The 25,267-nt window shown below is 41.4% G+C and overlaps 1 protein-coding gene and 1 non-coding gene across 7 annotated transcripts in view; one reads left to right on the top strand and one right to left on the bottom strand.

Annotated features, from left to right (window-relative positions):
- The window catches only part of DENND5B (DENN domain containing 5B), a 330,200-nt gene that overhangs the window by 180,233 nt on the left and 124,700 nt on the right, over positions 1-25,267 (top strand). For 5 of the 6 annotated variants that reach the window (XM_050750275.1, XM_050750279.1, XM_050750278.1 and 2 more), the window contains 7 exons: positions 4,460-4,605; positions 7,663-7,781; positions 9,348-9,535; positions 14,317-14,399; positions 14,620-14,746; positions 17,808-17,982; positions 19,500-24,788. In XM_050750275.1, the coding sequence (XP_050606232.1) occupies positions 4,460-4,605; positions 7,663-7,781; positions 9,348-9,535; positions 14,317-14,399; positions 14,620-14,746; positions 17,808-17,982; positions 19,500-19,683 (1,022 nt within the window). In that variant the 3' untranslated portion in view covers positions 19,684-24,788. Of the gene's footprint in view, positions 1-4,459; positions 4,606-7,662; positions 7,782-9,347; positions 9,536-14,316; positions 14,400-14,619; positions 14,747-17,807; positions 17,983-19,499; positions 24,789-25,267 lie in introns of those variants that run through there. The other variant, XR_007717930.1, reaches the window with a different exon arrangement.
- On the bottom strand, positions 11,208-11,315 carry LOC126931824 (U6 spliceosomal RNA). Its single transcript, XR_007717939.1, has one exon. It is a non-coding gene; the product is annotated as a U6 spliceosomal RNA (small nuclear RNA).

The raw sequence follows: 25,267 nt of genomic DNA, 5'->3' as shown, positions 1-25,267 counted from the left end.
TGATTAGGTTACTGCAGGTATAAGAAACTAAAACGTTACATACAGTTTTAAAATCAAAGAGGCCAGGCACAATGGCTCACACCTGTAATCCCAGCACTTTGGGAGGCCAAGGCGGTGGATAACGTGAGAGGTCAGGAGTTCGAGACTGACCTGGTCAACATGGTGAAACCTCATCTCTACCAAAAAATATAAAAATTAGCCAGACATGGTGGCACATGCTTGTAGTCCCAGCTACTCGGGAGGCTGATGTGGGAGAATCACTTGAACCCGAGAGGCAGAGGTGGCAGTGAGCCAAGATCACGCCTGGGTAACAGGGTGAGACTCTGTCTCTAAATAAATAAGAAGAAATAGCAGTAGAGGAGTCCTAAGATCCTTCTTATATCTGTAGATGTCTCTTCATCTGAGTAACTCTTTCAATTTGAGGAATTCTTCATGAAAGAAATTTTTAATCATGTTGCTTTTTCATACTTGAACTATGAAATCACCGTTGTGCATCTGTGGGCCTTTTGCAGCCACAGAACTGCTGACCCTAAACATGCCTTTTTTCTGCAGATTTTCTTATCCTATCAGTGCAAGAAATGAGAGAAGCCTCTGGCACCTAAAATAAAGTCTTACGCTAACCTCTTCTGCTTTCAGTTTCAAAACCCATTTGACTCTGATGATTACTAAACCATGAAAGTATGGCCTTTTCTCTGACATTTTCCTATCCTAAAGCAAAATAAAAGGACACAAAGGGAGACTATTCACTTAACATAAAGTATTTTATGTAAAATTAGGGAAATGAACCATTTATTTCATTTGTTTTCCTTATCTAAGAGTGCACTGAACCATGAGCTCATACTGTGAGGCTGTATCTAGGCATCTTCCTCAGTAAATGTTTTTCATCCTACTTGTAGATCTTTCAAGGAGGGCTTCTAACACCCCCGCTTATGATCAAATGGGCAGAAATCCCAAGGATAACAAAAAATATTGATTCTACCTTAGTTTAAACAAACAAACAAACAAAATGGCTGGGCATGGTGGCTCACACCTGTAATCCTAGCACTTTGGGAGGCCGAGGCGGTGGATCACCTGAGGTCAGGAGGTCGAGACCAGCCTGGCCAACATGGGGAAACCTTGTCTCTACTAAAAGTACAAAAATTAGCTGGGCGTTTTGGGCGCACGCCTGTAATCCCAGCTACTCCAGAGACTGAGGTAGGAGAATTGCTTGAACCCGGGAGGCAGAGGTTGCAGTAAGCTGAAATCGCCCCACTGCACTCAAGCCTGGGCATGACAGCAAGACTCCTTCTCAAAAAATAAATAAATAGTGACCGGGTGCGGTGGCTCACACCTGTAATCCCAGCACTTTGGGAGGCATTGGTTGGTAGATCATGTGGTCAGGAGTTCAAGACCAGCCTGGCCAAGATTATAAAACCCCGCCTCTACTAAAAGTACAAAAATTAGGCACGGTGGCAGGTCCCTGTATTCCCATCTTCTTTGGAGACTGAGGCAGGAGAATTGCTTGAACCCAGGTGGCAGAGGTTGCAGTGAGCCGAGATTGCACCACTGCACTCCAGCCTGGGAGATAGAGTGAAACTCTGTCTCAAAAATAAATACATGCACACATACATACATAAATACATGGCAGGTGGCTCATGCCTGTAATCTTAACACTTTGGGAGGCCAAGGTGGGCAGATCTCTTGAGCTTAGGAGTTTGAGACCAGCCTGGGCAACATGACAAAACCCTGTCTCTACTAAAACTACAAAAAAATAGCTGGGCGTAGTGGTGCACACCTCTCGTCCCAGCTACTTGAGAGGCTAAGGTGGGAGGATCACTTGAGCCTAGGAGATGGAGATTGCAGTAAGCTGAGATCGTGCCACTATACTCTACCCTGAGTGACAGAGCAAGACCCTGCCTCAAAAAAAATTTCAAAATTTCAAAACAGGCCAGGTGCAGTGGCTCATGCCTGGAGTCCCAGCGCTTTGAGAGGCCAAGGCAAGAGGATCACTTGAGTCCCGTTCAAGACCAGCTTGGGTAAAATAATGAGACCCTGTCTCAACAAAAGAACAATTAAAAAGTTAGCTAGGGGCCGGCTATGCGAAACCCCTTCTCTACTAAAAATATAAAAATTAGCCGGGCAAGGTGGCAGACGCCTGTAATCCCAGCTACTTGGGAGGCTGAGGCTGGAGAATCACTTGAATCCAGGAGGCAGAGGTTGCAGTGAGCCAAGAACATGCCACTACACTCCAGCCGGGGCGACAAGAGCGAAACTCTATCTCTAAATACATAAATAAAGTTAGCCAGGTGTGGTAGCATGCACCTATAGTCCCAGCTACTGGGGAGGCTGAGGTGGATGAGCCCCAGGGGTCAGTGCTGCAGTAAACGCTGATTGGGCTGCTGCACTTCAGACCCGGTGACAGAGCTAAATCCTGTCTCCAGAAAACCAACAAACAAAAAACCAGAAATGTATGGCTGTGATGGACAAAAATGCTTATCTGCTTAAGCCATCTCCCCCCTTTTTGTTTTGAGACAGGGTCTTACTCTGTTGCCCAGACTGGAGTGCAGTAGTGGGATCAGAGTTCACTGCATCCTTGACCTCCCTGGCTCAAGGGATTCCCCGCCCCCATCCTCCTGAGTAGCTGGGACTACAAGTGTGTACCACCAGGCCTGGCTAATTATTTTTTTTTATTTTTTATAGAGACAAGGTCTCACTTTGTTGCCCAGGCTGATCTTGAACTCCTGAGCACAAGTGATCTGCCCACTTCAGCCTCCCAAGTTGCTAGGTAGGATAACAGACATGAGCTCCCGGGCCTGGCCTGTCCCCATTTTTTTTTTTTTTTTTTTTTTTTTTTTTTTTTTTTTTTGAGGTGGAGTTTCACTCCTGTTGCCTAGGCTGGAGTGCAATGGCGTGATCTCGGCTCACTGCAACCTCTGCCTCCTGGGTTCAAGCGATTCTCCTGCCTCAGCCTCCTGAGTAGTTGGGATTACAGGTGTGTGCCACCACACCTGGCTAATTTTTGTATTTTTAGTAGAGACGGGGTTTCACCATGTTGATCAGGCTGGTCTCGAACTCATGACCTTGTGATCTACCCACCTTGGCCTCCCAAAGTGCTGGGATTACAGGCATGAACCACCACACCCAGCCATTTTCTTTTTTTTTTTTTTTGAGACAGAGTCTCACTCTGTTGCCCAGGCTGGAGTGCAGTAGTGCAGTCTCGGCTCACCGCAACCTCTGCCTCCCAGGTTCAAGCGATTCTCCTGCCTCAGCCTCCCAAGTAGCTGGGATTACAGGTGCACACCATGACACCCAGCTAATTTTTTTTTCATATTTTTAGTAGAGATAGGGTTTCACCATGATGGCCAGGCTAGTCTCGAACTCCTGACATCAAGTGATTCACCTGCCTTTACCGTCCAAAGTGCTGTGATTACAGTCCTGAGCCACCATGCCCGGCCCTGTTCCCATTTTTTAAAAAGAGAAGGGAGGGATGGGCACAGTGGCTCACCTGAAGTTAGGAGTTGGAGACCATCCTGGCCAACATGATGAAACCCCATCTCTCTACTAACAGTACAAAATTTAGCCGGGTGCGGTGGCAGGCGCCTGTAATCCCAGCTAACTCAAGAGGCTGAGTCAGGAGAATCACTTGAACCTGGGAGGCAGAGGTTGCAGTGAGCCCAGATCGCACCATTGCACTCCAGCCTGGGCAACAAGAGCGAGACTGTCTGGAAAAAAAAAAAAAAAAAAAAAAAAGAAGGGAGGACATGCGTAACGTCTGACCTCTCGTGCTTCCACATTTGAGCAAAGGACGGTAATAGGGCAGTGACATCTAGTGGTGTGTCTGTGGAAGAGCCTCCCCGGGCTCCTCTTGCACCTGAGTCACCTTAATAGCTTTCCAAGTTGTGGTTTATAGACTTCACGGTATGTCCAGAGTGGAGGTGCCATTGTTTATTATTTGTGGTTTTTGCATATTGTTCTGTAAACTTGGGACGGGAAAGTTCTGAAATGCAGCGCTTTAAAGCATTGCCCAAGAAACAGTACTGTCCAAAAAGTCATCCACCCCTCTTTTTATATAAAACCATGTCAATAATCATGTTCATTTCTACTCAATTTTGGTACAAAATTAGTTTTTAAGAAAATTTAAGCAATGAAAACACAATATACACAGTCAATGTTCATATCTTTAGGTATTCTGGTACTAATGCTTGAGATTGTTCATACATTTAATGGTGATATATGCATCATACATACATGATGATATACATGCTGTGAAAACCATTGCTGCAAGTATTGAAACTTCTGGTTTGCAAACTAGATCTCATCTTTCTAGACTGAAAGGTTTTGATATCAACTTTTCATGTAAGTACATCTTGATAGATCATAAAAAGCAAATTATCAATGAAAACCAATAGAGTTCTTAATATATTATTATAAGGAGAATTTTATTCCCACTTTTTTATTAATTTCTGCATTTTTCTTTCAGTGATTCCATATAGGTCAGTGATCATCCCAATCAAAAAGCTGAGCAATGCAATAATCACATCAAACCCTTGGATCTGTGTATCAGGAGAGCTAGGAGACACAGGAGTAATGCAGATTCCCAAAAACCTCCTCGAAATGACCTTTGAGGTAGGTTCAGCTAACACCTTTCCTAGCAGAATGTATCACGTGTAGTTTTACAGATGGATTCTGTCTGGCTTTTTCATTTTTCCTTGAATCAAAACAGAGGAACATTCAAAGCGTGCAGGATCATTTTTGTGATTATATGTCAAAAGTTGTCTTAAGCAGCTTATACTAATTTGTTTGTTTTACATTTTCATTGTTAAGCTCTATTTTTCACTTGTAGTGGTGTGCTTTGAGGCTTTCCAGGTCTTCTCCCATTATTTTCAGGGCCTAGCACAGATCCTAGCAAGCAAGAAATGTTCAAATAAATGTTATCCCCACAGTGGTTCTCTTCCCTACTGTAAAATGCTTTCTGCCCAAACCTGGTCATCCTTTGGCAAAAGGACAGGAGAGCTGATATTCACGCTTATGGATTTTATTTTATTATTTTTTATTTTTTATTTATTTTTATTTTTATTTTTTTGAGACAGAGTCTTGCTCTTTCGCTCAGGCTGGAGTGCAGTGGTGTGATCTCCACTCATTGCAACCCCCACCTCTTGGGTTCAAGCGTCTACTTACAGATTTTAGACCACATGGTGACATTTATAGAGTGATTCTATAAAAATGCCTTTTGGCCAGGCGCAGTGTGTCATGCCTATAATCTCAACACTTTGGGAGACCAAGGCAAGCAGATTGCTTGAGCCCTGGACTTTGAGACAACCAGCCTGGGCAACATAGTGAGACCCCATCTCTACAGAAAATACAAAAATTAGCTGGGCATGGTGGCATGCACCTGTAGTCCAGGTACTTGCAAGGCTGAGGTCACTTGAGCCCAGGAGACAGAGGTTGTAGTGAGCCAAGATTGTGTCACTGCACTCCAGCCTGGATGACAGAGTGAGACTCTGTCTCAAAAAACAAAATAAACAACCTTTTAATATTGTAGTCAATTTCCAGGTCTTACTTGGTGAGATAGTTCCATGTGGTTAAGCCTGTACACAGGTTGATCTTGGTGGAGGAAGAGGACAAATAACTGTTGTGTTTGAGGAAGGAAATGGTACTAACTGAATGTCCCATTCTCATGTTCCTTGGGGTCTCGAAATAGCAGTTTCCACTTAGAGTCATGATACCACCCCCCTGCCCCAGGAGCCCAGTTTGGCCTTATCCATGCAGTAGACTCAAAGCCACCTGTATATAAAATATTAAAACCCTTGGCTTTTCTTCATCTACCAATAATGGAACTACGTTAAAAAACCCCATCATTGCCATTTCTAAGCTGTCTCTCTCATGTCTACCTACTTCTTTCCATCTCTACAGTACAACTAATTCAAGATGCCATCATCCCTAAGCTAGAGTATGGTGATACCTTCTCACTGAGCTACAAAGAATAAAGTGCTTTAAGAACTCGTAGCTCTGGCCAGGCACAGTGACTCACGCCTGTAATCCCAGCACTTTGGGAGGCCAAGGAGGGCAGATCACCTGAGGTCGGGAGTTCGAGGCCAGCCTGACCAACATGGAGAAACCCCATCTCTACTAAAAACACAAAAATTAGCCAGGCATGGTGGCACATGCCTGCAATCCCAGCTACTCAGGAGGCTCAGGCAGGAGAATCACTTGAACCCGGGAGGCAAAGGTTGTGGTTAGCTGAGATTGCGCCATTGCACTCCAGCCTGGGCAATGAGAGTGAAACTCCATCTCAAAAAAAAAAAAAAAAAACTCGTAGCTCTAATGGATACAAAAAAATAGAGTGAATAAGACCTAGTATTCACTAGCACAACAGGGTGACTATAGTCAAAAATAATTTAACTGTACATTTTAAAATAACTTAAAAGAGCATAATTGGATTGTCACACAAATGATAAATGTTTGAGGTGACAGATACCCCATTTACCCTGATACAGTTATTAGGCATTGCATGCCTATATCAAAATATCTCAATTAATCCATAAATATACACATCTACTAGGTACCCATAAAAATTAAAAATTAAAATTAACCAAAAAAAGAACTTATAATTCTGATGTTCTCATCCAGCACATAGTTGGGGTCAGTGATCTTTTCATTATCAGATTTTAGAAGTCAGAATTTAATTAGTATTCATTTTTACTATTCCTATTATCATTGCTTTATTTTGTACTTGTCCACAAAGGGCCAGTGAAGATAACTTACTGATAGCTATGCCTGTTAAAAAATAGCTTCGAAGACTTCTAGTATATGAGGTCTGAGGTCAGTTCTGCCTGAGTATCTTATTGGAACAGAAAAATGTCAACATCTCATGTACCCTATAAATATATATACCTACTGTGTACCCACAAAAAAAAATTTTTTTTAAAGAAAGAATATTGGCTGGGCGCGGTGACTCAAGCCTGTAATCCCAGCACTTTGGGAGTCCGAGACGGGCAGATCACAAGGTCAGGAGATTGAGACCATCCTGGCTAACACAGTGAAACCCGTCTCTACTAAAAAATACAAAAAAAAACTAGCCGGGCGAGGTGGCGGGCACCTGTAGTCCCAGCTACTCGGGAGGCTGAGGCAGGAGAATGGCGTAAACCCAGGAGGCGGAGCTTGCACTGAGCTGAGATCTAGCCACTGCACTCCAGCCTGGGCAATAGAGCGAGACTCTGTCTCAAAAAAAAAAAAAAAAAAAATCAGTGATTTTTTAAAACCTATAATTGTTTTCTTGGCCTCTCTGTAACTAAATCTAAATAGCATCTTTTTCCTGTTTTTTGAAATTCTTCTCATCCTTCAAGGCACAAGTCACTGTGTCAATGTTGTTTGTGGGTTCCCCAAGTAGAAGTAACTGTTCCTTCCCCAGCGTTCTTCTAGCACTTTTTATATCTCTAATCTAGCACTGTGTGCAGTCCCCCTCATTTGGTAGTTAATGTCCATATGTCTCCTATCTCATTATGTGGGAGCTCTCTGAGAGCAAGGAATACATGTGAATATATTTCTCTAGTGCATAGCTGAATACATTATTCAGGGTTTGTCTATGCAGTTGTTAAATTAGACGGAACCAAAGTACCTGTAAAGCTGAGATGTAACAGGATGGGATTGAGTACTAAATAACCTAAAGTCCTGTCCCTACAGTGCCAGAACTTGGGGAAGCTGACCACTGTTCAGATTGGTCACGATAACTCAGGACTGTTAGCCAAATGGCTAGTGGATTGTGTCATGGTCAGAAATGAAATCACAGGACATACATACAGGTAAGAAAATGGCCTTGGGAACTCAGAATTCTTTGTTTTAAGACTCTTCAGATAAGAAAAAGTTTAAGAATTGTAGGCTGGGCACGGTGGCTCACACCTGTAATCCCAGCACTTTGAGAGGCCAAGACGGGTGGATCACCTGAGGTCAGGAGTTTGAGACCTCTAACTCCTCACGAACATGGTGAAACCTCATCTCTACTAAATAAAAAAATTAGTGGGGCATGGTGGCGTATGCCTGTAATCCCAGATACTTGGGAGGTTGAGGCAGGAGAGTCGCTCAAACCCAGGAGGCGGAGATTGCAGTGAACCGAGATTGCTCCATTGCACTCCAGCCTGGGCAACAAGGTGAAACTCTATCTCAAAAAAAAAAAGATCGTTTGAGTTCTTCTGCTGCCTTCTGAATTTTAGGGTTTTTTTTTTTCCAGGGGAGGGGGACAATTTTTTTTTGTTTATGTCATACAAAATTGCCCCCTAAAAAACTTTTTTTTTCTTTTTCTTTTCTTTTTTTTTTTTTGAGACGGAGTCTCGCTCTGTCGCCCAGCCCAGGCTGGAGTGCAGTGGCGCGATCTCGGCTCACTGCAAGCTCCGCCTCCCGGGTTCACGCCATTCTCCTGCCTCAGCCTCCCGAGTAGCTGGGACTACAGGCGCCCACAACCGCGCCCAGCTAATTTTTTGTAATTTTTTTAGTAGAGACGGGGTTTCACCGTGGTCTCGATCTCCTGACCTTGTGATCCGCCCGCCTCGGCCTCCCAAAGTGCTGGGATTACAGGCGTGAGCCACCGCGCCCGGCCTTTTTTTTTTTTTTTGAGATAGAGTTTCACTCTTGTTGCCCAGGCTGGAGTGCAGTGGCACTATCTCGGCTCACTGCAACCTCTGCCTCCCAGGTTCAAGCAATTCTCGTGCTTCAGCCTCCCAAGTAGCTGGGATTACAAGGTACCCGCCACCATACCCGGCTAATTTCTGTATTTTTAGTAGAGATGGGAGTTTCGCTGTATTGGCCAGGCTGGTCTCAACCTCAAGTGATCCACCCGCCTTGGCCTCCCAAAGTGCTGGGATTACAGGCATGAGCCACCATGCCCAGCCTCAAAAAACTTTAAAACAACAGATGTTTGCTGCTATTGCTTAGTCCACAAATGTTGGAAAGATTAATATAACTCTCAGAATAAAAGAAAATCAAAAAGAGCCTAAAATAATTTCAGTAGGAGGAAAAGATCTCTTGGATTCCACTAATCACAGCCAATACTACTCTGTGGAAACATTGTCCTCTTTTCTTCTGTGCCTTAACTCCCAAATTAATTTCTAGTTTGAAAATACTCTGACCGGGTGCAATGGCTCACACCTGTGTAATCCTCCCCACACTTTGGGAAACTGAGATGGAAGGATCACTTGAGGCCAGGAGTTCAAGACCAGCATAGGCAATGTAATGAGACCTTCTCTCTACGAAAAACACAAAAATTAGCCAGGTGTGTTGGTGCACACCTGTAGTCCCAGCTACTCAGGGGGCTGAACAAGAACCCTGTCTCAAAAAAAAAATAAAAATAAAAAATTTGTTCTCTGTCCTACCAGATTCCCATGTGGACGGTGGCTGGGGAAAGGCATTGATGATGGGAGCCTGGAGAGAATTCTTATTGGAGAATTGATGACATCAGCATCAGATGATGATCTAGTAAAGCAGTGTCGGACTCCACCCCAGCAGAAGTCACCCACCACGGCTAGGAGATTGAGCATCACTTCACTGACAGGAAAAAACAACAGTAAGTATATTTAAATTTTTCCTATGTGCTCATATGATGTAGGCTTCATGTGACCATTTGATAGAAAACAGTTGTGTTAATGAATGTAGTGAGGAGATTTAAAAAAGAAGAAAGTTGAGGAAAATTCATAAATATTCAAAAGCTGGAAGAGTTTAGAGTTAAAATCTATCTTTTTAGAAAACCTGCTTGCTCTGTTTTTATTAAGCTGTGGAAATATAAGTAAATATTTTACCTGAAACTTTTATTTTTTGAGACAAGATTTCACTCTGTCACCCAGGCTAGAATGCAGTGGCACAGTCTCAGCTCACTGCAGCCTCTGCCCCCTGGGTTCAAATGATCCTCCCACCTCAGCTTTCCAAGTAGCTGGGACTATAGCCACACCTCATCACACCCGGCTAATTTTTGTATTTTTTTTATAGACTGCCTTTCGCCATGTTGCCCAGGCTGGTCTTGAACTGCTGAGCTCAAGCAATCTGCCCGCCTCAGCCTCCCAAAGTGCTGGCATTGCAGGCATGTGCCACCACATCTGGCCTTGCCTGAAACTTAAAGGAGAAATAATAATAGTTGTATGTTACAGTACTCCCAGATAGCCATATCTAGCCTTTTTTTTTTTTTTTTTTTTTTTTTTTTTTTTAAGGAGTCTTGCTCTGTCACCCAGGCTGCAGTGCAGTGGTGCGATCTCAGCTCTCTGCAACCCCTGCCTCCCAGGTTCAAACAATTCTCCTGCCTCAGCCTCCCAAGTAGCTGGGATCACAGGTGCCCGCCACCACACCTGGCTAATTTTTTATATTTTTGATAGAGACGGGGTTTCCCCATGTTGGCCAGGCTGGTCTCAATCTCTTGACCTTGAGATCTGCCCGCCTTGGCCTCTGAAAGTTCTGGGATTAGAGGCGTGAGCCACTGCGCCTGCCCCAGTGTCTCTTATTCTAAGAGATTAAAATTTCCTTCTACCCCTTCTGTTCCAATTTTCTTCCTATAGTAGGGATGAAACAAAATACTATAAAGGAGTTAATTTTACGAGTATTATACTATGTTCACATGCCATTTTTAGCATATAGTAAACTTCCTAATTTATACTAATGTAGGCTTTAATAGACTAAATTACTAATGTAGGCTTTAATAGACTAAATAATGTCTCCCAAAAATGTAAAATTCTAACCTCTAGAATCTATAAATGTTGCCTTATTTGGAAAAAGGATTTTTGCAGATGTGATAGGGATCTTGAAATAAGGAGATTGTCCTGGATCACCTACATGGACCCTAAATGCAATCATATGTATTCTTTCCCAACACTTTGGGAGGCCAAAGTGGGCAGATCACTTGAGGTCAGGAGTTTGAGGCCAACATAGCAAAACTCCGTCTCTACTAAAAAAAAAAAAAAAAAACATTAACCAGGCATGTGGTGCATGCCTGTAATCCCAGCTACTCAGGAGGCTGAGGCATGAGGATTGCTTTAACCCAGGAGGTAGAGGTTGCAGTGAGCCGAGCTCATGCCACTGCATTCCAGCTTGAGTGACAGAGTGACACTCTTGTCTTTTTTTGGGTTTTTTTTTTGGTGCCAATTTTAAATAGTTTTATTTAAGACATTGCATTTTCCACTTACAATACAGTGTTTATAAAGTGCAATGTTATTTCCTTCTCCTGTGCATATGTTCCATATTCAAGTATTGAGGAAAATATGGAATGCTTCACAAATTTGCTTGTCATCCTTGTGCAGGGACCATGCTAATAATCTTCTTTGTATTGTTCCAATTTTTTAGTATATGTGCTGCAAGTATATGTGAAGCAAGCATGACTATGTCTTTAAAAAAAAAAAACCAAGGAATGCCGGCCGGGCGCTATGGCTCACGCCTGTAATCCCAGCCAGCACTTTGGGAGGCTGAGTTGGATCACCTGAGGTCAGGAGTTTGAGGCCAGCCTGACTCGTCTCTACTAAAAATACAAAAATTAGCCGGACATGGTAGCGTGCACCTGTAATCCTAGCTATTCGGGAGGCTGAGACAGGAGAATTGCTTAAATCTGGGAGGTGGAGGTTGCAGTGAGCTGAGATCTGGCCACTGCACTACATGCACTACAGCCTAGGCAACAGAGCGAGACTCCGTCTCAAAAAAAAAAAAAAAAAATGCCAACAGCCACCAGAAGCTAAAAGAGGCAAGGAAGGGATTTTCCCCTAGAATTTCAAGGGAATGCAGCCCTGCTGACACCTTGCTTTTTTTTTTTTCTTTTGCCCAGTGATAACTAAATTTTGACTTCTGGCCCCCAGAACTGCAATAAAATGTATTTCTGTCACTTAAGCCACCAAATTTTTGAGTCCGTTACAGCAGCCACAGAAGGCAGCCACAGAACATGAATATAGAGGCAGTATTTAGGGAAAAGTTACAGAAGTTTATCAGTGACGGGGCTTTTTAGCTATAGATTATAACCACAAGTAGAATAACAAAGGTACCTAATAGGTCCTTAGTTTATTAACAAAGTAGTTTCCCTAGATTCTATTAGTCTCTATCCATTTGCTAGCACATGATTGTGTATTAACCATGTGTGCAGTTTTTTTGTTTTTGTTTTTGTTTGTTTGTTTGTTTGTTGACTGAGTTTCGCTCTTGTTGGCGGGGCTGGAGTGCAGTGGTGCAGTCTCATCTCACTGCAACCTCCGCTTCCCAGGTTCAAGCGATTCTCCTGCCTCAGCCTCCCAAGTAGCTGGAATTACAGGCATGCACTGCCACGAGAGGCTAATTTTGTATTTTGGGTAGGGATGGGGTTTCACCGTGTTGGCCAGGCTGGTCTTGAACTCCTGACCTCAGATGATCCTCCCGCCTCAGCCTGCCAGAGTGCTGTGATTGCAGGCGCGAGCCACTGCGCCCAACCAATTTAAAGCACTTATAGCAACAAATATTGGTAAGGATGTGGAGTAACAGAAAGCTCATGCATTGCTAGTGGGAATACAAAATAAAAAACATCTTGGCATTTATAAAGATACATGTACGTTTACCATACCCTTGGCCCAGCAATCTCACTCCTAGATATGTACACAAGAGAAATGAATACATATATCTACGCAGACTTGTACGCAGATGTTCTTAGAGCTTTATTCGTAATAGCCAAAGATGGAAACAATCCCAATATCCGTCAACTGGTGAAAGGATAAACAGATTAGTGATATGTATCTATTTATATATCAGATCTCTATAAAAGCAATATAATAATAGAAAGCAGATCAGTGGTTTCCAGGAGTTAGGAGCTAAGGAAGGTAACTGAAAAGAGCACAGGGTAACTTTCAGGAATGATGGAAATGTTCCATATCATGATTGTGGTGGTGGTTACATGACTGTCCATTTGTCAAAGCTCATCAAAATTGGTGACTTTTAGTATATGGTGAATTTTAATTATGCTGATTTAAAATTTAAAAGTAGGTTTCAGCTCAATCCATCCAAATTATTATAACAGCTGAGTCAGTCCAATTTTATGGGGGTATTATTTGAAAGGCTTTTATCCCCCATTTTTTTTTATCATACTTTCTTTTCTCACTCTATAAGCAGAAAAGTCTGAATGACCCAAGACTCAGAAATGGATAACGGTATTTTCTCACAGTATGTTATATGTAAGATGGTATTCAGAGAACTGAAAATTTTTTAAGTCAGTTTTAAAATAATATTGATCAAGGCTCTTTTGGAATGGGTGACAGGTTTCAAAATAGACTTGATGTCTGAAGAAGAAATAGAGAAAGGTAAAGGTAAAAAAACAAAAAGCTACTGGGTAAAGAAACTACTAGGAACAAGAGGTCGTGGTATCAGTACTTCAATTATAGGAGGTTTTCATTTTAACAATTTTTATGCATTAGTGTAGAAAAAACCTTGAATTTCACTGAAAGAAATGTTTATGCAAGAAATCCTTCAGCAGTATGAATTCAGAGATTCTTAAACATGAGGATGTATGGGTTTTCCTTTATAGTGTGATAAGTAAATTAGAACTACAAGAAAATCCAAACTATATACCTTTTCTCTTGTTACCTACTTCTGAAATGTTTACCACCTTTTTTAAAAAACAAACCATTCCTTAGATTTGGTGGACAAAAGTGATTTAGGTCCCATTCAAGCAGCCCACCAACCTATCCCTCAGGAAAGTAGCCTAGAAGAGCAAGTGCTGGCTGGCAGAAGGAAGCAGTGCTGAGACAGATTGACTAGCCAGGAAGGGAGGGAGTTCTGGGCTTCAGGCCTGGATGCCAAAGGGTACCTGGCATTTTCCCCTTATTTTAAACACAATAACAAATCTTCAAACTCCAGGTTAGCTATCCAGAGCGCCTCAAGCCTTAGTCTATGCTCACTAACGGGCTCATAGGTACGTAGCATAAGGGAACATTTGAGGAGTGATGCTGGGACTTCCCAGCCTTGCTTCTCATATTTGGGGGCTTGCTTGCATTTTGTGACAGGCACCATGCTAAGTTGTTTACTCCTATAACTTACCAGTTTTCCCAATGAGGTGTGTGTTTTCCCTATTTTCAGTTGAGGAAACTGAAAACTCAGAGGAAGTTAGACACTAGGCTAGGGTTATAGATTGCAGATGGTAATGCTGGGATTTGAATCTAGGGATCTCTTGGATTATTTTCCATTTTGCCAGGATGCCTCCCACTTGGCCAAACTGGCCAGAGGCAAGTTCTATAGAGCCCATGGCAAAGCCAGCCTGCTCTGGTGATGTACTTCCTGCCTAGGTGGACACAGTTGATGTCCCATAGTACTTTGGTTTATTTATCTCCCATGAGAATGCAGCCACTGTTTATTATTTTACAGAACCCAATGCTGGGCAGATCCAAGAAGGAATTGGAGAAGCTGTGAATAATATTGTGAAACATTTTCATAAACCTGAAAAAGAGGTATTTATGGGCTATAAAACTTAGTATAGTGGGACTTTTAAAGATGCTTTTATATGTGATACACGAGGCAATATGGGGTGCTTGAATTTTCATTTGTAAGCTTTCTGGTAGCTGTAAAAATATGCTTCATATAGCTACATTCAGCACTTGCTTCTCTAGTGTTTTTCTTAGACATAGATGCAGGAGATTTTTCTTTGACACTGTGTGTTATGCCCCACAGAGAGGAAGCCTCACCGTGTTGCTGTGTGGAGAAAATGGCCTGGTTGCAGCCCTTGAGCAGGTTTTCCACCATGGGTTCAAATCTGCCCGCATCTTTCACAAGAATGTCTTCATCTGGGACTTCATAGGTAAATAAAGCAGATGTATATACTTTAAGGTCACTGAAGTGTTTCTTAGGAACTCACAGACCCAGGAATCTGAGTGAATAAGGGTTAGTGATAAGGGTATATATATATTTTTTTCTTTTTTTGAGACGGAGTCTTACTCTGTTGCCCAAGCTGGAGTGCAGTGGCATAATCCTGGCTCACTGCAACCCTCCTTCTCCTGGGTTCAAACGATTCTCCTGCCTCAGCCTCCCAGGCAGCTGGGACTACAGGTGTGCACCACCATGCCCAACTAATTTTCGTATTTTTACTAGAGAAGGGGTTTTACCATATTGGCCAGGCTGGTCTTGAACTCCTGACCTCGTGATCCACCCGCCTCAGCCTCCCAAAGTGCTGGGATTACAGGAATGAGCCACCGTGCCTGGCAAAGGTATATATATTTTTTTAAATAAATATTAAATTAGCTGAGTGTGCTAGCAAACACCTGTGGTTCCAGCTACCTGAGAACCTGAGGCAGCAGCATCACTTGAGCCCAGGAGCCCAGGAGGTGAAGGCTACAGTCAGCCATGATCAAGCCACTGCACTCCAGCCTGGGCAACAGAGTGAGACCCTGTCTCAAAAAGTATATATAATAATAATAAATATCAAGTACTGTCTTTGTTTTTCATTCACTCAACAAATTATAATATGTACAATATTCCAAATATTATTCGAGTTGCTCAAGATATACATTAATAAACAAAACAGAAATCCCTGTGGTTGACAAACTTAGGTTAGTGTGGGAAACAAACAATACACAAAAACATAACAAATAATGTAATTCATATGGTATGTCAGAAATGTGACCATTGATCTGGAAAGAAATAGAGCAGTATAAAAGGAAATAAAGTGGGGATTTAAACGCGTGGTCTTTTTAATGGGTGGTTTTAGACTGTGCTGAATGTCAAGGTACATTGGAGCATAGACTTCATGTAGGTGAGGAAGTAAGCCATGTAGATATCTGGGAAGAGGGACTCCAGGTTGACAGCACTACGAGTGCTAAGCCCCAAGGCGGAAGTGTTTCCATGGAACTCCAAGACCAGTGTGACTGGAGCACAGCGAGAGAGAGAGAGTAGGAGACTCGGGGAGGTGGTGTTTAGTGTCAGTGCCAGGTTGTGTAGGGCCTTCTAGGTGATTGGAATGACCTCAGCCTTTATCCTGAATGAAATTGGAAGCTGTTGGAAGGCTTTGAGCTAAGGAGTGACATGATAGAACTTTTTTGTTTGTTTGAGATGGAGTTTCACTCTGCTGCCCAGGCTGGAGTGCAGTGGCCCCATCTCAGCTCACTGCAACCTCTGCCTCCTGGGTTCAAGCGATTCTCCTGCCTCAGTCACTGAGTAGTTGGGATTACAGGTGCCTGCCACCACACCCCTAATTTTTGTATTTTTAGTAGAGACGGGGTTTTGCCATGTTGGCCACGCTGGTCCCAAATTCTGTTCTCAAGTGATCCACCCAGGTCGGCCTCCCAAGGTGCTGGGATTACAGGTATGAGCACTGCACCTGGCCAGTTTTTGTAAAAGGATTCCTCTAGCTCTGTGTTGTCCAGTATAGTAACCATTAGCCACACATAGCCGTTTAAATTTTAAATCTATTTAATTTTTTTGTTTGTTTTAGGCAGAGTCTCACTCTGTTGCCCAGGCTGGAGTGCAATGGTGTGATCTTGGCTCACCGCAACCTCTGCCTCCTAGGTTCAAGCAATTCTCCTGCCTCAGCCCAAGTAGCTGGGATTACAGGTGCCTGCCACCACGCCCAGCTAATTTTTGTATTTTTAGTAGAGACGGGGTTTCACCATGCTGGCTAGGCTGGTCTCGAACTCCTAACCTCAGGTGATCTGCCCGCCTTGGCCTCCCAAAGTGCTGGGATTACAGGTGTGAGCCACCACGCGTGGCCAAATGTATTTAATTTAAATCAAATGTAAATTTCATTTTCTTAATAACACTGGCCACATTTCAAGTGCTCAGTAGCCACACGTGGCTACCAAATTGGACCTTGTAGATGGAGAACGTTTTCATAATCACAGAAAGCTCTTTTGGAGTGTTTCTGCTCTAGCTTGCTAAACTTTGTAATCTTTCTTTTGGTATGCAGCTCTTCCAGAATTCATAGTTTCTTTAAATGGGCAATTAATCATTTTGTGTTTTCTAAATAAGGCCTAGATGAAGTAGTTTATTTCCTCTAACTTAGAATAGACAAAAAAAAAGGAAAGTTGATAGAAATAGGCCCACAGGTTTTTTTTCTTCTGGAATGCCTAGAATCTTACTGCTTCTGCTTCTTGTGTATATACATATGTCTGTCTTTGTCAGATACTTATTCAGGTACATTTCAAGGGTCTTGTTGCAAAGTGTTAGCAAGTCATTCTATAAGTAGAACACAGGGGGTATTATTTCAGTGGCTACCACGTCATTGCTGGTTACTCCTAGAAGGTTCCAGTCTCAACAGAAGATGCTATTTTTCTTTTCTTTTTTGCCAGTTTCTGTTTCATGAAAGTATTTTAAAGGGAGTAAACTTTATAGTCTTCTGGAATGCAGTCTAGATTAGAAAATAAATTCCTGGCTGGGCGCGGTGGCTCAAGCCTGTAATCCCAGCACTTAGGGAGGCCGAGATGGGCGGATCATGAGGTCAGGAGATCGAGACCATCCTGGCTAACACGGTGAAACCCCGTCTCTACTAAAAAATACAAAAAACTAGCCAGGCAAGGTGGCGGGCGCCTGTAGTCCCAGCTACTCAGGAGGCTGAGGCAGGAGAATGGCGTAAACCCGGGAGGCAGAGCTTGCAGTGAGCTGAGATCAGGCCACTGCACTCCAGCTTTGGCGACAGAGCGAGATTCCGTCTCAAAAAAAAAAGAAAAGAAAAGAAATTCCTGGGAACGTATTTATTGTTCTACCATGAAACATGGACCCCTGAAATCAATGATAAAGTAATGATATTGGCTTCAGCACTGACTGTATGCAAAGCATCATTAGTGTTTCCATAATAAATTAAGTGATGAATCTTTCTATATATGAAGTGTTGACATATATTGTGATGTAATTCTGACTTTTTTCCTCAGAGAAAGTGGTTGCTTATTTTGAAACAACTGACCAGATTCTAGATAATGAAGATGATGTCCTTATTCAGAAATCATCCTGTAAAACTTTCTGCCACTATGTAAATGCTATTAATACTGCACCCAGGAACATTGGGAAGGACGGCAAATTCCAGATTTTAGTTTGCCTTGGAACAAGGTACAAAACCAGTGTTTTATTTTTCCTATCTTTGTTACACGTTGAACTGTTACATGTTGAACTAGAGTCCAGAAAAGGTTATACCAGATCATACCCCTTCCAGAGCTCTCCTTTGGGTTACTTTCTTTCCTTTTACTTTTTCTTTTGAGACAGAGTCTCACTCCATCGCCCAGGCTGTAGTGCCGTGGCGTAATCTTGGCTCACTGCAACCTCTGCCTCCTCCCTCAAGTTTAATTCACCACTACCACTACATGAGGTAGCGAACGATTTTCTCATTTTAAAGATAAGAAAGTAGAAAATAGATGAGGCACACATAAGTTAGCAGGCTTTCCCAAGGACACACAGAAAAATGGGACAGAGCTGAGTTCACACCCTGTCCCACTGCAGAGCCCAAGGTCTCCACCATGACTCTATACTGGCTCCACAGATAGATGGGTAATAGAGAGGTTGCTAGATAATTAGACACATACACCGTACATATTTGCTATGTAAACCTTATATAGTGTATATATACCACTATATTTACATTTAATGTTATGGGATTCTTACTATATATCATCTTCTCTCTAAGACTATTTCCTACCCCTTTATTTTTTGAAAGTAGCACATAGGAGCAATACAATCCATTACTTTTAAAACAGCTCTCAGAATTGTAAGAAATGAAACATAGAGACCTTTAGTTTTCTTTTTTTAAGTTACCCGTGTAGTATTTGTTTTTTCCTGAACCTTAAGAGCCCCAACCTGAGACTGAAGATGGCCTGGTTGGGGATGCTCAATAAGGATGTCTTAGGAACTTAGCAATGGGTTACTAATGTCAGGTTTGATCAGGAAAAATTGAAGATGTGAGGTTTTATCCTCCTGAAACAGCTGGTTTACAGAACTAAGTTCTGTATTTCTTCATAAAAGGAGCCCAGTTTTAGCTGTGCTTTTAAAATTTCTTTTGAGCATGATCTTTATCTCCTTTTATCTCTATACTCTCCTGATTTATTAGACCAATGCAAACTCTCATCTGGTTTATAAAATCTACTTAATGTTTTTCTGCTTTGATTTTGTTCCTCACCCTGTTACGTTGTATAAGTTAAAAAAAATAAAAAGCAAATCTCTACAGTTTAGTGTAGTCTTTCTTCCAAAAGGTCAGTATACTGTGGCATGCCTTGCCACAGAGTAACACTCCTATTAAAAAAAAAAAAAAGACATAGAAAATGACATTCTGCCTCTTTCTAAAGGTGGTAAAATCAGAATAGAGAATGTCTTTAATGTGCATAGACTCTCTAATGTAATTAAATTGGGTTTAAAATAATGGATTTTCCCTTTAGCTTTACACTATCTCATCACTGTTTGTTTTACCAGAAAATATTCAACTTCTTGGCTTTGATTTCCTCTCTCCTGACCTCTTAGCTTAGATAGATTTTGTACCATCAGGCCCCACACTTACCCATTCACACAGGCTCCACTGTGTGCCTTGTTCTGCAGTGAGGCCAGCAGTGCTTAGGAATTGTTTCTGTTTGGATCTGTAGGGATCGCCTGCTCCCACAGTGGATTCCATTGTTAGCTGAGTGTCCAGCCATCACTCGAATGTATGAAGAGAGCGCTCTCCTGCGAGACCGCATGACTGTCAACTCCCTTATCCGAATTCTGCAGACCATTCAGGACTTCACCATAGTCCTAGAAGGATCACTCATCAAAGGAGTGGACGTGTAACCCAACTGTCTAGAAACTCTCAGTCCAAACCTTGCTCCTTCCCCAACTAGGGGACCGATTTGGACTTGTCTGACAGTAGTGAGTCACTGCAGGGGCAGCCCAACATATGCCCCATTTGGAACAATCCTCACTCTACAGACAAGGCAAAATGTTGTATTGTAGTTCATTTGAACCTGGAACTTAGTATAAAATAGAGTATTTTCATGTGTTAGATGTGTGTAAATATGCTATCTTCTTTAAGAAATTATATTACTCGAATAAGACGCTTTTCTTAGATTGAATATTCCTGTGACTTAAAATAAGTAGCTTAAAAATGTTGGGGGTTGGGGGGGAAGAGTGGTGCTAGCCAGGAAGAAGCCAGTAAAGATGTAAATACAGTGCAACCCAGTCGGGCTTTTTTTTTTCTCCAGGTATCACAAAGAAACCCAGAATGCATTGTTACGTAGTAGCCATCCATCTTGGAGTCTGATCCTTTGTATTGTGAATGCACACAGCTTTACCTACTGTACTGGTAGTCTGCACTTGTATCTTTTAAGTTACAAACTGTTTTATATATTCGAATTGTTAGTCACTTCTCCAGTCTTTTGGAAAAAAATTTCAGTCCGCACAAGATGATATAATTGGAGTATTTTTAACACTAGACCCCAGGAGCTTGGCTGAACTGGAAAGAGAACATACAAAGCCCTGAGAAGTGTGTTCAATTGTGGGATTATAACTTCTTTACACTTTGGAAAGATTAGCCTAGACTAACTTCATTCTTGGCATTTTTATTCTTGTTATTTGAGGTATGTTGGGGAGATGTGAATTTCAGTGTTAGATTCATAGTCATAAGAATTGCAAACAGCAGTTTGATTCTGTACTTTTAATGTGGCCATCTAAACTCTGCAGTGGTCTACCTCTTAAGGATAACCATGAGCTCTGTCTTTTTTAGGGCCTAATCACCCACCTCTCCAGGGCCCATCCCCCCTCAGGAAATGGAAGGAATGTCTAAGGAGGAGGAGGGTTCTGTGTGGCTTGGAATGTTTTTGTGGAAGCATTTGTTGACCATGATAATGCAAATAACAGAAGGAGAGAGAGAATGAACCCTTTCTGGGTGTTTCAGGGCAAGCTTTATGTTCCTTTGTAGGAAGGGGAGTAATAATGTAAAACAACTGACCCAGAGAAGCTAAAAGCCACTGGCGGCACAGGCTGATAAAATGGAAGCAAAACAAGAGGTGGCAACAATTTTGAAGGACCAAAAGTTGTGAGTAACTTTCCAGTTTGATAGTTTATAAAGAAGTTAAGTAAATGTAGTATTGGCTAGTTACTCTTAAGTCCTCATCTTCTGGTAGGTCCTGTAATGCTAATTAGGCATTTGTACATTTTTAGCAGCAAAATTGCCTCAGCAGAGCTCCTAGTTTTATTCCCAGTTGTGGCTGAAAAGCAAAGCCATGGCGTCAGTATCCTTGTGCAATCTGAGAGTGCTGAGCTTTGACCAACTGTATTGTTAACCTTATTTCCTGGAGGAAGAAACTAGTGAAACAAGTGCCTAACTCCCTTTATCAAACACTGTATTCAGCCAAGGACAGCCTCTTTTAACATTGACTTCATGCTTGAGGAAAAGGAGAGTTGACAGCTGTATTTAAAAACCCATGGAAATGGTTTAAGAAGATGGTTCTTGGTAGACCAGAAATTTGTTTGCCTGAGGCTAAAGTGTGTCTACAATGGTACAGCTCTTCCAGGGACCTGGGAAGTCTATCGTGGGAGATATCCAGAACCTGTTTTACACTGGGCTCCTACTGTGTTTAGTGATCAGAAACTATAGAGGGGTCCAACCCAGGATTTCATGCTTGTATCTTCATAAGGCCATGCTCCTGACAGGTCTAGGCAACCAGGGGGATGACTTAGGTTAGTGTGCTAGGATTGACGCACCTCGTCCAGCCTTCTTACTTTGTAGAAGGGAACACTTAAGGAATAGAGAGATTAAATCTTACACTTACCCCACAGCTGGTCACTGACAACACAAGCTCTAGAATTCATGTTTGTTTGTTTGTTTGTTTGTTTGTTTGTTTGTTTGATTTCACCAGGCGGCATGAAACTGACCTTCTGGCATTCTTACCAGTAGTCTTTCTATTAAACTATTGGATCTTTATTCATCCACCTACACAAGGAGGAAATAAGGATGAATATTCATTTAGTAGAATTAATATTCATATTAACACATTGCTCTCAGATTGTTGGGAATTAACATCTTGTAAAAACTGGGAGCAGGCCAGGTGCAGTGGCTAACGCCTGTAATCCCGACACTTTGGGAGGCTGAGGCGGGTGGATCATCTGAGGTCAGTCAGGAGTTCGAGACCAGACTGGCCAACATGGTGAAACCCTGTCTCTACTAAAAAAAAAAAAAAAAAAAAATAGACAAAAATTATCCAGGGGGTGGTGGCAGGGCCTGTAATTCCAGCAACTCAGGAGGCTGAAGCAGGAGAATTGCTTAAATGCAGGAGGTGTGGAGGTTGCAGTGAGCCGAGATTGTGCCACTGCACTCCAGCCTAGGTGACAAGAGTGAGACTCTGTCTCAAAAAAAAAAAACTGAGAGCAAAGTTGGATTTGGGGCCCATGAATAAAACCGTTACTTTAAAAAGTAATACCCCCAAAAAAGTTACACCTAAAATTTCATCTTCATGCCTTTGTGTAATATGACTGTAATAGTGAAATGATTTTAATAAAACACATCAGAACCGACACATTCTCTTGGATGATGGGTCCTTTAGTCACCTTGTGAGCCCATGTACTTATTCTGTTGATACAGCCCATGCTATAAATGTGTGGGGCCCTCCTTGTGTGAGCTGCTTGAATGGCCGGTACCCCCATTCTTTTGAATATTCCCAATGGTGGTCAATCCTGGCCTTTAAGAATAAATTTAAATATTTGGAAATAGTCCTTAGGATCCAAGTTTGATCAATAAAAAGGATGCTTAGGCTGAGTTTGGGGTCACATAAGAAGTGCAGCTATAAAGAAATAAGACATGCTGGGCATGGCAGTACACACCTGTAGTCCCAGCTGCTTGGGAAGCCAAGGCAGGAGGATCACTTAAACCTAGGAGTTTGAGTCCAGCCTGGGTAACATATGGAAATCCCATCTCAAAATAACAGAACAAAGGACTTAGTTTTTATGTGGCTCATAACTGTCTCTAAGTTATACCAAAAGTTTGAGTACAACTGTAGTAGAAGAATGCTTAGAATAAATGCTTGACTTTTAAGCTGACTTTTGGAAGGACCATACCCACATAGAGGCATGTTTTCTGCTGTGGTAATTTTTCAAATTAATATATTGCTTTAGGATCATGTCTCAAAAGTTAAATAAAAAAATCAACATTTAGTTTGTTTTGTTTTTTCCTGCAAATAAATTAAATGCCTGGGACCATAATGATTATTTTTGCATAGTAATAGCTGGTGAAGAAGTTGTTTTAAAATTAAATTGCCAAAAGTATTACCTCTTGAAATATTTATTTTCCCAATGTTTTTCATATGTCCTGAAACCCCTAATCTCGACCTTTATGACACAGTGGCATTACACTGACGTTGGAAGTATGTGTGAGATCTGTGCCCTGGTCGGGAGTCATATGCCTTAAAAATGACTGCGAGTCAGTGTGAAGTAGTATAAAGTGGAGTCCTAAGTGGGAAAAAGCAGGCTACTGAGGACAAAAGCCTCCCAACCCTCCCTGCCCTGTTTTCCACTGGGAATGAGAATTTGATATGAGAAACTTAAACCTTGCAGAAGTGTGGATTTCCCTCTGAAATTTAAATGTTTCACACATTTTTGTACCTTTTGTAACCCTGTGGTATTTACTTTCACATGGCTTTTTAAAAAATTATTTTAATGAACTTCTATCACACTATATGAATGATATGGGGGAAATACTGAATTGCTCATATTTCCTTTTTTGGCAATAAAGCACCGTTATATGTTCATGTAAGTGAAAAAGAGAGGTTCAAGACTATACGACAGCTTATGTGTAGTATACGTTGACATCCCTAAGGTATTTTGAAACATGAGGTGACAGACAAGGACCTCAAATTTCCAGGGAAATATTTATTTCACAACATTAGGAGTGTGGATCTTCATAATGAAATACCTTCTTTCTGCTAAAAATTATGATTTTTTCATTTAGGGAACTGTGAATATTTTCTGTGAGGTTTACAGAAACTAGTCTATCCTTTTCACTATGTTGAAAAGACAATCTGAACTTTAGCTATTTATATTTCAGTATTAACACACCTTCACTGATTGAGAGTCTTGAGCCCTTCTCTACTTTTATAGTGAATCCTATTTCCAAGTCATCCATGTCTTTTGAAGTCTGTTTCTTATATAAGTATTTATTACTTTAATGTTTAGCATAAATAGGAGACAGAAAAGGATAATAAACTACTAGGTCCTTTATTCCTATTAAAATAAACTTACAAATCCCTTGAATCAGCTGAATTCTAAGCTTTTTGAAGCGGTTGCTGATGTAGTGTGATCAAAAGAATCTAAGAAGAACCTCATCTCCAAAATCTGATTAGAGTTGTTCACCCTCTCAAGGACAAGATAAAGATTGGCTTCAGAGATATATCACATCAAGATAAAGGGAAGAAAAAAACCTCAAATAAAATTTTTCCTCATTCAAAGGGATCCAGGGTATCCTTGGATTATGTAGGAGGGAATCATGCTTGTTCTAATTTACCTGAATGTACTTGTGTGTGAATCCAACCTTGATTCTAAACACCAAGTCTTGTCAACAATAGAAAAGTATAGTAAGGAGTTCCTGTTGTCAATCAAATGAGGGTGTGAAACATTTAGAATGCTCTGTGTTACACTTGAATCATATATAAATGTACCCTGTGTATCTTTCTTTTCAAATTAGCATTTCTCAATTTATATTGTTTTTCTTTGTATTGTTAACAAAATGCATCAGAACTGGATTTTTTTCTCATCTGAACATAATATAAAATTTAAAAGAGTATTGTGATATTAAGCACTTTAACATACATATCAGACAAACTGACGTGGGTTTTTCAGGTTTGGGAGTACCTTTAAATATGACTTTTCATGCTTTGTTCTTTACAAATAAAACTGTGGGATTGATACTTTGTTTTGCTTCATTGTTGTAGAATCTTGATAGTGTTTCATAGGATAAGAGATTCCAGAAAGCAGGGAGATCAAACCGAAACTATTATGTAGAAAAACAGAGCCTTCTGAGTAAGGGGTGAAAATTTGAACCCTACCTCACACCATACAGAAAAATCAATTATTGGTGGCTTAACAACCTAAATGTGAAAGATGGAACATAATTTTTAGGAGAAAATATCAAATGTACTTATTAACTTGGGAAAGGGAAGTTTTCTTAAGTAAGACATTTAAATTATAAAGGATAAGTGTGATAAATTTGACTATGCTCACAGGTGCTTTGCTGTAAAAAACAACTGACTATATAAAAATTAAGAATTTCTGGTCATCAAAATATATCATTAAAAGGAGAAGGCCTGAATCCCAGCATTTTGGGAGGCCAAGGCGGGTGGATCACCTGAGGTCAGGAGTTCAAGACTAGGCTGGCCAACATGGTGAA

This window comes from Macaca thibetana, chromosome 11, assembly GCF_024542745.1.
Source record: "Macaca thibetana thibetana isolate TM-01 chromosome 11, ASM2454274v1, whole genome shotgun sequence".
In the NCBI taxonomy this organism is placed as follows: domain Eukaryota; kingdom Metazoa; phylum Chordata; class Mammalia; order Primates; family Cercopithecidae; genus Macaca; species Macaca thibetana.
Note: the sequence above shows the minus strand (reverse complement) of the source record. Positions and strands in the feature narration are given on the sequence as shown.